This window comes from Leucoraja erinacea, chromosome 2 (genome assembly GCF_028641065.1).
Source record: "Leucoraja erinacea ecotype New England chromosome 2, Leri_hhj_1, whole genome shotgun sequence".
NCBI classification, from domain to species: domain Eukaryota; kingdom Metazoa; phylum Chordata; class Chondrichthyes; order Rajiformes; family Rajidae; genus Leucoraja; species Leucoraja erinaceus.
In genome coordinates, this window is record NC_073378.1 from 51224022 (window position 1) to 51238499 (window position 14478).

General features: G+C 44.6%; 1 protein-coding gene across 1 annotated transcript in view; it reads left to right on the top strand.

The window, feature by feature from the left end:
- ankrd28b (ankyrin repeat domain 28b) overlaps nt 1-14478 on the top strand; it is a 139954-nt gene that overhangs the window by 107444 nt on the left and 18032 nt on the right. Inside the window, 4 exon segments of the mRNA XM_055656704.1 lie at nt 1743-1769; nt 3082-3156; nt 3628-3829; nt 11298-11385. Coding sequence (XP_055512679.1) covers nt 1743-1769; nt 3082-3156; nt 3628-3829; nt 11298-11385 — 392 coding nt within the window.

A 14478-nucleotide genomic window follows, 5' to 3' on the forward strand; every position in this document is an offset into this window, starting at 1 on the left:
TAAAGAATGCTGAGAATTGAGCACAATACTTTTAAGTATGACCGACAGCTTCATCATGACTACTTTGTTCTCATACTCTATGCCTCGTGTTATAATGGCCAGGAATTCTTGTGCTTTTTTTAAACTGCCTTTGCAATCTGCCTAGTCAATTTTGATAATATATATGTAAATATGTTTTTGATCTTTGCCCTGCATCAATGTGCTCTGTAGTTTATACTGCTACTTCTCGTTCTTCCCACTGGAATGTGATAATTTATAACTTAGAGGTTTTAAAGATATGTACCTTCTGATTTATGTTTTACCTGCCATTCTCATCAGACTGTGTTTAAATTCTTAAGATATACTATGCTTTAAGGTTTACTATACTGTGGGTTGCTATGCTTGAAGATTTTGCGTGATTTATAAATTTGGAAATTTGTACCTGTTTATTTGTTATTGATATACATTAAGAAATACAGTGATTCCCACTCGATCCCTGGGGTACATCACTGGGTTCCCTCCCTAAAAAAATTGCTTTCAGTACTGCTTTGTTTTCTATCACTTTACCAGTTTTCTACCCCTGCTTCTAATGCCATTCTAGTTCCACAGTATATTTGATGATAAGCCGATTATGCAGCACTGAATGTCTTTTGAAAATCAATATACATCATGTCAACCTCACTGACCAGACCTCTCTGTTACTTCATTTAAAAAATTGGTCAAATTTGTCAAACATGATTTACCTTTAACAAATCTGTGCTAATTTTCCCTAATCAAACTACAATTGACCACTTATTTTGATGTAAAACTGATCTACAGTTATGTTTATTCTTGCAATCTTGTTTTATATTGGTTGTAACATTTTTAATTTTCTGACCCTTGTGCGTCGCCTCCTTTTTACAGATGTTTGAAAGATTTTGACTTGATTAGTCAATTTATTTTTGATTTTGCAAGTTGAGCATGGAACAGTGGCCAAGAGGTCAGAAGAACTCCTGGCAATAATTACCAGGACCTTTTTATCATCTATTTGCAAGTTGGGTTTTAGCTTAAAGATTCATCCAGTAATCTGCACTGCAGGCAGTAAAGGCCTTTCCAGATTAGTTTTTGAATCTGTAATGGTGCAAGAAGCCACATTCTTGTTCCCCAATAATGGGAAAGAGACCAAGCTGTGGCCACATTCACAGCAAAGTTTATAATCAAATGATCTGAAGCTTGGGCAATTAATTTGTTATTTTATTTATTTTAAATGTCTTTTTAATAACTAAGGGGCTAGAATAGAATAGAATAGTTTCTTTATTGTCATTGTAACATGAACCATGTACAACAAAATTTAAACTAACAGATTAGTAGTGTTTTCAAACAATTACATGAAAGCAGATTTTACAGTAGGATTGATGAATAAATTACTGCAAGCTTGATATTTCAATATTAACTGCATGTGGGTAGTTGTGTCCCAGTGAATTGATCAGTATAGCACAGAAGGCATTTCGGCCTACTGCCTGTGCTGACCATGATGTCACGCTAAACTAAATTAATCCCATCTGCCTACATGTTCTGTTGCCCTCTACCCCTTGCCTGTTCATGAATCCATCTAAATGCCCTTTAAATATTGATTACTGTTTAGCAAGTTATATGGTCCTGAAAACTCTTTTGTATGCATTGATATTCCAATTCACTCCATTTTTAAAGTGCAAATAATTGATTTGAGTTGAAATTTGAGTTGCGCTGTATTATACATTTGATTTCCTTTTAAATTCTTCCAGATTGCAAATGAAACTCCTTTGGATGTGGTATGTTATTCATTTTGCACTTTGTATTGTAATAGTATCAATTTATATGCTATACCTTTTAAAGATTAGCAAAATGTACAAGTCTCCACTGGGCAGCAATCCTTCACTGAACCTTTTGTTGGAGCAAAGATTTTTTATTTAATTTGACATTTAACAAAGGTGTTATGCATCACATCGAAGGATTGGAAGACATTTGGAGGTTGCTTTTTAAATGCAAGTCCATGAAAATCAGTAATATTTAAAACAATCTTTTGATCATGTTCATAAGATTGAGTCAGTGAAGTAAAATTATTTAAAATGTGGGGTGGAGGGGTGGGGTGAGGGGACTTGGAGTCACCTGTGCTCAACCCCCTGCCAACAATGGCCAGTGGATCACTGACTGAAAATTCTCGCTTGTTGGAGCAAGTGCAGTTTGAGTTGGATTTACTGCATCTTTACTGGGAGGAGATTCAGTAGTTTACTGAATGGCAATCAGTCAATAGCAATCGGTATGCCTTCATGAAAGCTATGTTTACTATACCTCTTTCAATGTGATTTTTTGCATAGTGAAAAGGAGCTTAATCCCTTCGATACCTGAGGAAGATCTATATTATTTTCATTTAAAATCTGCAATCAATAGTACTGAGTTAGTCATTCTTGTTAATACATTAAATTTCTGTTGGTCTGTCCATTCATTTTTATTTATAGAATGATAAAGGCAGCATATTTATCTTGCATTTTTTACCAATTGTTGTAATACATACTTTATATTGGTACCTCTATTCAGCCAATAGGTAGAATAGAATGGGAAGGCATTGTTTTCAAAAATAATTTATTATAAGCATTATTGTTCTGCTTTGCCATGTATAAACTACTGATGTAAAATATTTCTCAACTGATGATTCTGATCACTCCTGGAGGAAATGCAAAAAAAGGGCAATCTGAAAATCTTTGATGCATGATGGCCAGTTATATCACTAGCCAATTATATCAGCTTCTTTCAATGGGTACCTCAGTGGTCTGTGTGAACAGCAGTGTGTTCGCAGCAACTACCAGTAGAGTGGATAGCAATCTTTATTGATTGATGTTACTTGTTAAAAATATTTGTTTAAACTTTCTCTCTGCCCTTTAACATTAGGAATTGTTCATTATAGTAAAACGATTGGTATATGTAGAATGTGTGCCCCATTGTAATGGAATATTGTAAATGGAACATTGAGGGACATCTATTAGCTTGGACATTTTTATATCTGATATTAAAAATGTAATTCAAGAGCTTGTGTCAGCTGCATAAATGCGATAATTTTCTGAAGTATCTTTCCTATTTTGTCAGTTGATGGAAACGTCAGGTACAGATATGCTAAATGATTCTGATAGCAGAGCGCCGATCAGTCCATTACATTTGGCAGTAAGTAGGAAATATTTATGAATGTATATAAATACTCTATATAAATACTCTAACTTAAATCATCGTAACTACTGATGCTCGGTGGCCACAAACCTGTCCTGCACCTAATCTAAGTTTATTATATTTCTTTCAGAATGCACCTTCACACTGTGATCTGTGATTGCTTTCATCTCCCTGAGTTTTTGTTATATTGGATGTGAAAAGCGCTGTCAATATGTATTATTCTCTAATTTAAAGCATTTATAAAACCACCTTTCATATGTCATAAGAAAGACCGTGTAGGAATGTAGTAAGAATAAACTATTATATTGATTGAAGAAGCTTTACTGTTAATAGCTGCAAAAATCTATGCATTTGTAATAATTTTTCATCGTTGATTTGTTATATAATGTTTTTAGATGCAGGTTTGATATTTTAAAAATCTGTTGAAAAGGCATTGTTTTCTAAAAGCAACTATTATCACTATTGCAGGCTTATCACGGTCACCATCAAGCTTTAGAGGTACTAGTTCAGTCCCTCTTAGATTTGGATGTGAGAAATAATAACGGACGGACACCTTTGGACCTAGCAGCTTTCAAAGGCCATGTGGAGTGTGTGGATGTATTGATCAATCAGGGAGCATCTATTCTTGTTAAAGATTTTGTGACAAAAAGAACTCCAATTCATGCTGCAGGTTTGTTATTATTTAATGATCGATGTATTTAAATTGAGTAAAGTCAACGTCCTAGATTTTTAATCACTCATGCAACGTCGACAATTGTGGGATAATATTGCAAGTTCCCAGTAAGTAGGACAGGAAAGAGATGTTTATATCATATAAAGTGTATTTCATTTAGATCTGCTGCATCATGCACATCATTTACCTACCTATTACTCACAAAACGTGGGCAAATGAGGCAAAATGGAATCGTGGAAGCTTTTTATCAGTTGGGGAGAAAACAAAGTCCAAAAAATTCCTCCACAACCTCATGTGATGGGTTTAGGTTACCAAAGTGGAATGTGAGGTGCTGTTCTTCTAGTTTACATGTGGCTTCACTCTATCAGTGGAGGAGGCTGAGGACAGAAAGGTTGGTAGATAATTGGAAAGGGGAATTTAAATGGTTAGCAATCGGGAAGCCCTGAATATAAGTATTCAGTGAAATGGTCACCTGGTCTATGCTTAGTCAACTTGACACAGTGGAGGCCACATTGGGCGCATCAAATGCAGTCGACAGAGTTAGAGAGGTGCTAGTAAACCTCTCTCGCCTGGAAGGAGTGCTGGGGCCACTGAATAGAGGAGAGAGAGAGGTGGTACCGGGACCATTACCTTCCCCCACCACCTCGGTTCCCTTCCAACAACCATCCCTCCCACTGGTTTTGCATTTCACCGCCGGCCTTTTTTCCTATCTCCACCCATCTGCCAATCACTCCATCTCACCTGAATTCATCTATCACTTACCAGTTGTTTAAAGTATCCATTATTGTCATTCAGACTTTTCAGTCTGAACAAAATGTTCTGCCTTGTAGTCAAACCTTAGAATAAAATAACAAGAAACACAATAAACACAGATTTAACATCCACCACAGTGAGTCCACCAGGCCCTCCTCACTGTGATGGAAGGCAAAAGTCTTAAGAGTCCTTGTCTCTTCCCTCCTTGTTTTCCCTCTGCGTTGAGGCGATCCAGGCTTCCGATGTTGTGACCCCACCAGGTGATGGTAAGTCCCGCGGCTGAATCCGAGCTCTGCGAACGGGACGGTTCAAACTCCGCGGCCCGGTCGAAGCTGCCGCCCTCCAGTCCAGCAGACAAAGCTGTTGGTGCGGGAGCTCTGGAAAACCAGTTACCAACCTGGGACCTACGAGCTCCCGACGATGTCGTCCACTGGGCCCACGGCCGAGTCCACTGGGACCGCGACCGAGGCTCCGAGGTCGGGTCGCCGCCGCTGCAACGCCACCACAGCCCCGAAGTTGGTAAGTCCTGGCACTGCCTCCGGAGCCTCGAGGTCGGTCCCAGTTGGAGGCTGCCAGCTCCACCATTAGGCCTCAGCGCAGACGGAGACGGGGGATATGACAAGAAAAGGTCGCATCCCCCCGAAGGAAGAGATTAAAAACAAGTTTATTCCACCACCCCACATATACACAACTAAAATAAACTGAAACAAAAGGACAATTATGTGTTCGGCACGGACTAGAAGGGTCGAGATGGCCTGTTTCCGTGCTGTAATTGTTATATGGTTATTATATGGTTATATGGTTAAAAGAAAACAAAAAAAGAAAAGACAAACGGACTGCAGGCGAGCCGCAGCTGCAGGGCAGCGCCGCCACTTCTGGAGTGAAGTGCCCCACCCCTCCCCTTTTCCCCCTTTATATTTGCATTTTATATATTTGCATTATATATGCAAATTATATATTTGCATTATATTTGCCCCACCCCTCCCCTTTGCCCACCTTTATATATTATCAAACCTTATGGCATTTGATAAGGTCCCAAATAGGAGATTAGTGGGCAAAATTAGGGCACATGGTATTGGGGGAAAGTGCTGACATGGATAGAGAAGTGGTTGGCAGACAGGAAACAAAGAGCAGGGATTAACGGGTCCCTTTCAGAATGGCAGGCAGTGACTAGTGGGGTACCGCAAGGCTGGGTGCTGGGACCGCAGCTATTTACAATATACATCAATGATTTGGATGAAGGGATTCAAAGTAACATTAGCAAATTTGCAGATGACACAAACCTGGGTGGCAGTGTAAACTGTGAGGAGGATGCTATGAGAATGCAGGGTGACTTGTACGGGTTGGGGAAGTGGGCAGATGCATGTCAGATGAAGTTTAATGCGGATAAATGTGAGGTTATCCATTTTGGTAGCAAAAACAGGAAGGCAGATTACTATCTAAATGGCGTCAAGTTGGGAAAAGAGGAAGTACAACGGGACCGCATTTTGAGTATATATAATCTCCATCATTATTTTAGGTGGGTTATCTGTAGCTGTTTTCATCAAATAACTTTTAAATGGGACTGGAGGGTTTTCAGAAAGTACAGGTGCACAACCTTTTATCCGAAAGCCTTGGGACCAGACACTTTTCGTATTTTTTCGGCTTTCGGAATGGAAGATTTTTAGCGTAGATTTTAACGGCTGGCTCAGTGGTAGGTAGAGTGTTCGGCTCATATCCGCAAGGTCGCGAGTTTGCGCCTCGATCCCGGCAGTTACTCGATCGCGAGTTTGAGTCTTCAATGTAGTTTTTTCTTGCAGAATAGGGAGGGTTAGGCTGGGATCATTCTCTGCGAGATGATCTTAGAGCGGGAGACAAGTGTATGAGAGGTGTACTGACTGTGTGGGCAGATCTTTGGAAGTGATTGCCCACCATTCTCAAAAGCCGCTATGTCTCCCTGTCTCTCCAACTCCAGAGGAATCCGCTCCCCGATGGGCCGCTACGGCGACAAGTGGCAGTTTGCCCACAGCCCAAGCTGCGCCACCCTAAGAACAAGACTACCGTGCACACCATCAGCTTCTGCCCCTGCGTGTTCCTCTGGAGTTGGAGCGGGGCTGGGCTGGAGTTGCTGATCTGGGATCTCTGTGTTTGCAGTGCGCCTGGGGGTCGGTGTCCCGATGAGGGGGCGCAGCTCGGGCTGTGGGCGAAGTGCCACTTGCTGCCATAGCGGCCCATCGGGGAGCGGCTTCTGGTGGTCCTGACGTCTCTCAGCTCCGGTCCAGGGGGGTGGCCGGAGACGTCAGGACCAACAGGAACCCGCTCCCCAATGGGCCGCTACAGCGCCAAGTGGCCCGGGTTCCTCTGGAGTTGGAGCGGGGCTGGGCTAGAGTTGCTGCTGGCTGTGAGTCTCTGGGATCTCCGTGCTTGCAGTCGGTGCCCCGTTGGTCCTGACATCTCCGGCCACCCTCCTGGACAGGAGCTGAGACTGGGAACTGTACCTGCCTTGCCCCCTCCCTCTGCAACTGCAAACTGCAGTCTGCAGTCTCATCTCCTGTACAAGGGGGTGGCCGGAGACGTCACAGCCCGAGCTGTGCCCCCTCATCCGCAACCCCAACACCAAGACGTACCTTGCACACCACCAGCTTCTGTCCCCACGGGGAGTGTGTTCCTCTGGAGTAGGAACGGGGCTGGGCTGCTGCTGGCTGTGGGTCTCTGGGATCTCCGTGCTTGCAGTGGGCCTGGGGGTCGGTGTCCCGTTGGGCCTGCCGTCTCCGGTGACTGGCACTGACCTGCTGGCATCGCCGACGTGAAGACAGTGCAAAGCCCCCGCGCCGGTGCAATGGGTGGGGAGCTGGAGAGGGGAGGGAAGGGGTCACACACATGGCCGGGAAGCAGAGGGGTGTAGGTGGGGTGAAACTGAAGGGAGCGACAATCTGCTGCTGCCTGCCCGCTGAGTTAAAAAGTTCCCACGCAAGACTCACGATACATTGTGTATCGTGAGTCTACCGTGGGAACTTTTTAACTCAGCGGGCAGGCAGCAGCAGATTGTCAATTATTAACCCTCCCGCGCAATATACCCTCACCTTCTCTTTTATGAATGGGGATTTAGTTCCCCTTTCTTCGAGGACCGACCAGGAGGTTCCGCTGTCACCTCTGCGGGCCGCCCTCGGTGAACGTCTTCAAGGGCCTTTCTTAAAGGACCGAAAAAATGTCCGCTATTCGGAGCTTTTCGTTATATGGAACTTCGGATAAAAGGTTGTGCACCTGTAGTAACTTGTCCGACTTGCCTAAAATTTGGTTAAGGAGATTTGAATTCTTACCAATGTAATCAGAAACCTGTTATTTAAATGAAGCAGCCTTTTAAGATGGGAGTGAGGGAGCTCAGAGTATTATTTCTGAATGTTGCTTTTTTTTAATGTAGCAGATTTGCTCAGTTAGAATTAACAGGCCTGGTAATTGTGGCAGTATATCCTACAGATATAATGTCAGAATTACCGTCCATTCGCTGACCAGGACCTTCTATGCTTCGCATGCTGACCCGGACTCCACTCCCCGCAGGCCTCCATCATCAACTCTCCCGATCCTCGCCACTCCACCACTCTCCAGCAGGCCGCAGCTGTCGCCTTACTGCATTTTGTTGTCTCTGTACTGTACACTGACAATGCCAATTAAAGTTGAATCTGAATCTGAATCTGACCTTACCTGAGTGCCAGGCTCAGCACCGGGCCTGAAGTCTCCACGCTGCAGACTCTGACATCACGGGCTCTGACTGTGCTGGGTCCTAGTGCTAGTCCCCCTAACCCACTGGGTCTCCCCTTTCTCCCTCAAAGCATGTGACCCCAGCTCTTCCCCACCCATACTATAGTCCTCATACCCCCTTCCTCCCAGGCCGCCCACCAGACATCGCCTCGACCTCAGTCCATTCACCTGCCTTCCTCCGGCCCCAACCCCCATCCCTGCCATGTGTTCACCATTCCCCCTGACCTCCCCCTCTCTGATCCCGAATGGTCTGTCCTCAGCAGAGGCCTCACCTTTGTTCCCCTCCGTCCGCACCTCAATGAGTTCCTCATCCGCCACGATGTGGAGCTCTTCTTCCATCGCCTCCGCCTCAAAGCATTCTTCCATGGGACCCCCCCCCCCCCCCCCCCCCCCCCCCCCCCCCCCCCCCCCCCAGGAGTCCCCTTCTCCCGTGTCCAACGGACCCCCTCCTCTTGGTCTCCCCCTCATGGCCATCTACCGGCTTTAGACCTTTTTAATTTAAACTGCTGGCGGGACATCAACCGCCTCAACTTCTCCATTCCCCTGTCTCACTCTCCCCCCACCCCCCCTGAACGTACAGCCCTCCGCTCACTCTGCAACAACCCAGACTGGGTGATCAAACGTGCCTACAAGGGAGGTGCCGTGGTAGTCTGGCGTGCTGATCTCTACAAGGCTAAGGCCATGCACCAACTGTCAGACACCTCCTATTTATCCTTGGACCATGACCCCACAGACGAGCACCAGGCCATTATCTCTAACACCATCACTGACTTCATCACCTCCGGCTCCCTGCCCTCCCAAGCCTCCAACCTCGTCGTTCCCAAGCCCCGCATGGCTCGATTTTACCTTCTCCCCAAAATCTACAAACCTGACTGCCCTAGCAGACCTATTGCTTCTGCCTGTTCGTGTCCTACTGAACTTATTTCCGCATACCTCAACTCCATCCTAACCCCCCTGGTTAAATCCCTCCCTACCTATGTTCAAGACACCTCACACTCTCTTCGTCTACTCCAGGACTTCCGTTTTCTAGGCCCCCATTCCCTCATCTTCACTATGGATGTCCAGTCACGCTACACCTCCATCCCCCACCAGGAGGGTCTTAAAGCCCTCTATTTCTACTGATACTTTCCTCAGCCTAGCGGAGCTGGCCCTTACCCTTAATAACTTTTCGTTTGACTCCTCCCATTTCCTCCAAATACAAGGCGTAGCTATGGGCACACGCATGGGCCCTAGCTATGCCTGCCTCTTTGTACGGTACGTCGAACAATCTTTGTTCGAGGCGTACCAGGGCCCCATCCCCAAACTCTACCTCGACGACTGCTTTGGTGCTACCTCCTGCACCCACACACAACTCACTGACTTCATCCATTTCACCACTAACTTCCATCCGGCACTCAAATACGCCTGGACCATTTCCGACATTTCCCTACCGTTTCTTGACCTCACTCTCTCCATCGCAGGCGATAGACTTCTGACCGACATCCACTATAAACCCACTTACTCCCATGGCTATCTGGACTACACTTCTTCCCACCCTGCTTCCTGCAAGGGCTCCATCCCCTACTCCCAATTCTTCCGTCTATGCCGCATCTACACCCAGGATGAGATGTTCCACACCAGGGCATCGGAGATGTCCTCATTCTTCAGAGAACGGGGGTACCCCTCTTCTATTATAGATGAGGCTCTCACCAGGGTCTCTTCTATACCCCGTAACTCTGCTCTCACTCCCCATCCCCCCACTCGTAACAAGGGCAGAGTCCCCCTTGTCCTCGCCTTCCACCCTTCCAGCCGTCCAATACACGTTTTCGCCACCTCCAACGGGATCCCACCACTGGCCACATCTTCCCACCTTCTCCCCTGTCTGCTTTCCGCAGAGACCGCTCCATCCATAACTCCCTGGTCAATTCGTCCCTTTCCACCCAAACCACCCCCTCTCCTGGCACTTTCTCTTACAACCGCAGGAAATGCTACACTTGTCGCTTTACCTCCCCCCTTGACTCCATTCAAGGACCCAAGCAGTCTTTCCAGGTGTGGCAGAGGTTCACCTGCATCTCCTCCAACCTCATCTATTGCATCCACTACTCTAGATGTCAGCTGCTCTACATCGGTGAGATCAAGCGTAGGCGTGGCGATCGCTTCGCCCAACACTTCCGCTCGGTTCGCATTAACCTACCTGATCTCCTGGTGGCTCAGCACTTCAACTCCCCATTCCAAATCCGACCTTTCTGTCCTGGGCTTGCTCCATGGCCAGAGTGAGGACCACCACAAGTCAGAGGAGCAGCACCAACATATTTCGCTTGGGGAGTTTGCACCCCAGCAGTATGAAAATTGACTTCTCTAATTTCAGGTAGTCCCTGCTTTCTCCCCTTCTCAGCTCTCCCTCAGCCCACTGTCTCCGCCTCTTCCTTTCTTCTTTCCCGCCCCCCCCCCCCCCCCCCCCCCCCAACCTCACATCAGTCTGAAGAAGGGTCTCGACCCTAAACGTCATCCATTCCTTCTCTCCAGAGATGCTGCCTCACCCGCTGAGTTTCTCCAGCATTTTTGTCTACCTCCTGCAAATAATGTGCTCTAGCCAGATTGTGATGGCGATGCTTGATAATCCGGTCAAGCTAGTCTTTACTTGGTGGTGGTAAGCTGCTTCTGCTTGCAGCTTTGCTCATTGAGGCAAGTGGCAAATGGACCAGAAGCTGTTAGCTGTTGAGCCACCTGATATAGATTACAACCAACTGCATCTGCAAAGTGTTTAGATGGTTGTGGACTTCGAGATAATATTTGTTGGCCATCAAAGGTTTGGGGAAATAATTGGACCTTTTTCTGTTACTGCCTCTGGCCACTGCCAGCGAGGGACATGACTCAAGCCAAGATAATACCCTAGTTTTATTATACCATATTTCATTAACAGAATTGTGAAATCACTTGGGTATTATTGAAAATAATGTGCCATTTTGTGCTTTTTGTTATGATTATTTTTCAGCAACAAATGGCCACTCAGAGTGCCTACGGCTCCTAATAGGTAATACTGATCTCTACACCGCAGTGGATATTCAAGATGGAAATGGACAGTGAGTAAAATACTTTACTTAAAAGGATACATTTTTGTGCATCTAAATATAAAATTACTTTGTTGAAGTGAATTGTAGGCAGAATGCTATATAAAGAGATTGCTATTGTGGTAGTGAAAGGGGGAAACTGATACCTTTAATATAAATTACTTTCTCTTCATCACTATTAATTGTATTTATCTTGGGCACGTTTGCTTTGTACATTAGTGGCAGAATATGATTGTCATCAATGTCCTTTACTGAATAGCCAAGCAAGGATCATAGTCTGAAGGAAGGGTCTTGACCCAAAATGTCACCCATTCCTTCTCACCATCGATGCTGTCTGTCCCGCTGAGTTACCCCAGCATTGTGTGTCTATCTTCAGTTTAAACAAGCATCTGCAGTTCTTTCCTATATGTCACAGTTATAAATTGTATCTAAACTATGGTCCATGTTGAGATCCGATGGGGTGGGTACAGGGAATATTACAACCCCATGAAAGAACGTAAAACATCATAAAACATAATTTCGTTCAGACCGAAAGGTCTGAATGACAATAAAGGATCTACCTATCTATCTATCTATTGTCCTATTAGAACTACTTATACTTGGATAATGAGAGGGCGATTTTTATATTCAATTACATCCTCCACAACGTTTCTCTATTTTGACTGTGGAGTAAGGAATTACCATTTGGACATAATGCTATGTGAACATAATGCTAAGCTGGTGCTCTGAGTGCTGAATTGTGCTAAATTAGCAAACTGAGGTGGATGATAAGAATACAAAGAATGAAATGTTGAAAAAGAAATATGTAGCGGTAAAATGTAGATAGGAATGTATAGAAACAAGAAACTGCCGAAGCAAGCTTACAAAAAAAGGCTGGAGTAACTCAACAGATAAGATAGCATCTCTGCAGAACATGGATAGGAGACAGTTTGGGTTGGGACCCTTTTTCAGACTGATTGTGGTTAGGGAAAGGGGAAGAAAGCTGGAAGAGAGGAGGGACGGGGAAAGCCTGGCAAGTGATAGGTGGATATAGGTTAGGGGGATTTTTGACAGGAAGATGGTTGGACAAAGGCTAGAGATGGTGTGAGGTAAGAATATAAGTTATAAAGGAGGGGATGGGGGGGTAAATTATTTGAAATTACAGAATTGCGTGTTCATGCCATGAGATTGTAAATTACACATGCAAAATATGAGATGATATTCCTCCGGTTTACGTGCAGTCAAACTCTGACAATGGGGGGTGGCGAGGTCAGTGCGGGAAGGAGAAGAGTTAAATAGCAATTGAGAGATTCAGTAGGTTTTCACAGACCGAGTGCAAGAGTTCAGTGAAACAGTCGCCGAATCTACCCTTGATCTCGTAAGGAGGCAACATCAAGAACACGGGATGCCGTCTATGAGGACTGAGAAGGGGCATGTGAACCTCTGTCTCACGTGCAAGGACTGCTGGGATTTCTTGGATGGATGTGAGGGAGGAGGTATAGTGACAGGTGTTAAATCTCCTGTGGCTGCAGAGGAAAGAACCTGGCTTCCTGTTCACATACTGGGCTGGGTTGCCTCCATTGCCAGAGTAACATGAACTGGCAGTACAGCACCTCATATTCCACGAGTATCTTAACCCAACTGTATAAACATGGAATTCTCCAATTTTAGGTAACACCTAAAACTTTGGGTTAAAAATAAGACTAATTCACACTTTAGTGTCAATCTGTGGAGAGTGACTAGCCAGTTGACTTGAAAACTGCTTCAGTTGTCGATGGCAGAGGAATACTTGAAAATTGATACTGGCAACACACTACAAAGTGGTAACTTCTTAAATTTTATTTTTGTAGATGAGAGGTTTTTTTTGGGGGGGTGGGGGGGGGGTTTAATGGCCATTACTAATGGTCTGCATTGTATGTAGTGATGAGCAACCTTCTCCTGTTTCCAAAGTCCTTCTATGAAAATGCTCCAACAAGGTGGTTGGACAGGAAGTTCCAATGTATAGATTTGGTGACGTTGAAAGAATAAGGATATATTCCCCACGTCAGGATGATCTGTGACTTGGAGGGGAAAGAAGGTAGCATTCTCATGCACCAGATGCCCTTGATCTTTGTTGTGATGAAGGTTATATTTTTGGGAGGTAATGTTGGTGTAACTTGAGTAATTGCAGTTCATTTTGTGACTGATATGTATTGTAGCCACAGTGCACCAGTGTGGAGAGAGTAAGGTGGTGGATGGGGTTTGAATCAAGCAGGCTGCTACCTCCTGGATGATATCCTCTTGAATGTTTATGGAGCTGTATTCATGCAGGCAAGTGAAGAGTATTCCATCACACTCTTTGTTCAATGTCAGCCTTGGTAAGGCTTTGTGGATAGAGATTTAAATTGCAGCATGTCCAGCCTCTGATCTGCTTTTATAGCTACAATATTTGTATGTCTGGTTCATTTATGGTTCTGGTCAAGGATGGCATCAAGGATATGGTAGTCTGGGGATGGTAATTAATTTCAATTTAATGGTAGGTGGTTAGATTTGTTACTATAATAAATGGTCAGTACCTGGCACTGATGCAGTGTGCATGTTAAGTGTCACTTATCAGCCATGCCTGATGGTTGTAGAAACAAGGAACTGCAGATGCTGGTTTACATAAAAAGACACAAGTGCTGGAATAAGTCAGTGGGTCAGGCAGCATCCCTGGAGTTGCCTGACGGTTGTCTTGGTCTTGCTGCATACAGGAATGGGCTGCTTCATTTACTGAGCCATTGCATATGGAACTGAATATTGTGCAATTGTAAATAAATATCCTCACTCCCGATCTTGTGATCTAAGGAAGGTCATTGGTGAATCAACCCATTACAGAGACGTAATTGCAATGCAACTAAAATAAATATAATTACAGGATTCTTTTGGGAAGAGAGACAAAATGGAAAGCAAGGGGCCTTAGCCCTGCTAAAAGAATGGGATAAAGACAATAGAGAAAAAGGATCATTGCTAAAATCAACCAGTTACTTTGCATTCTGAATATATATTCAGAATATATGACTGAATATCTGATAGAGGACAATCAGCGTAGTTTTACATTTAGTGTAAATGTAAAATAAATATTGCTTGTATTGTTTTCTGTTACAG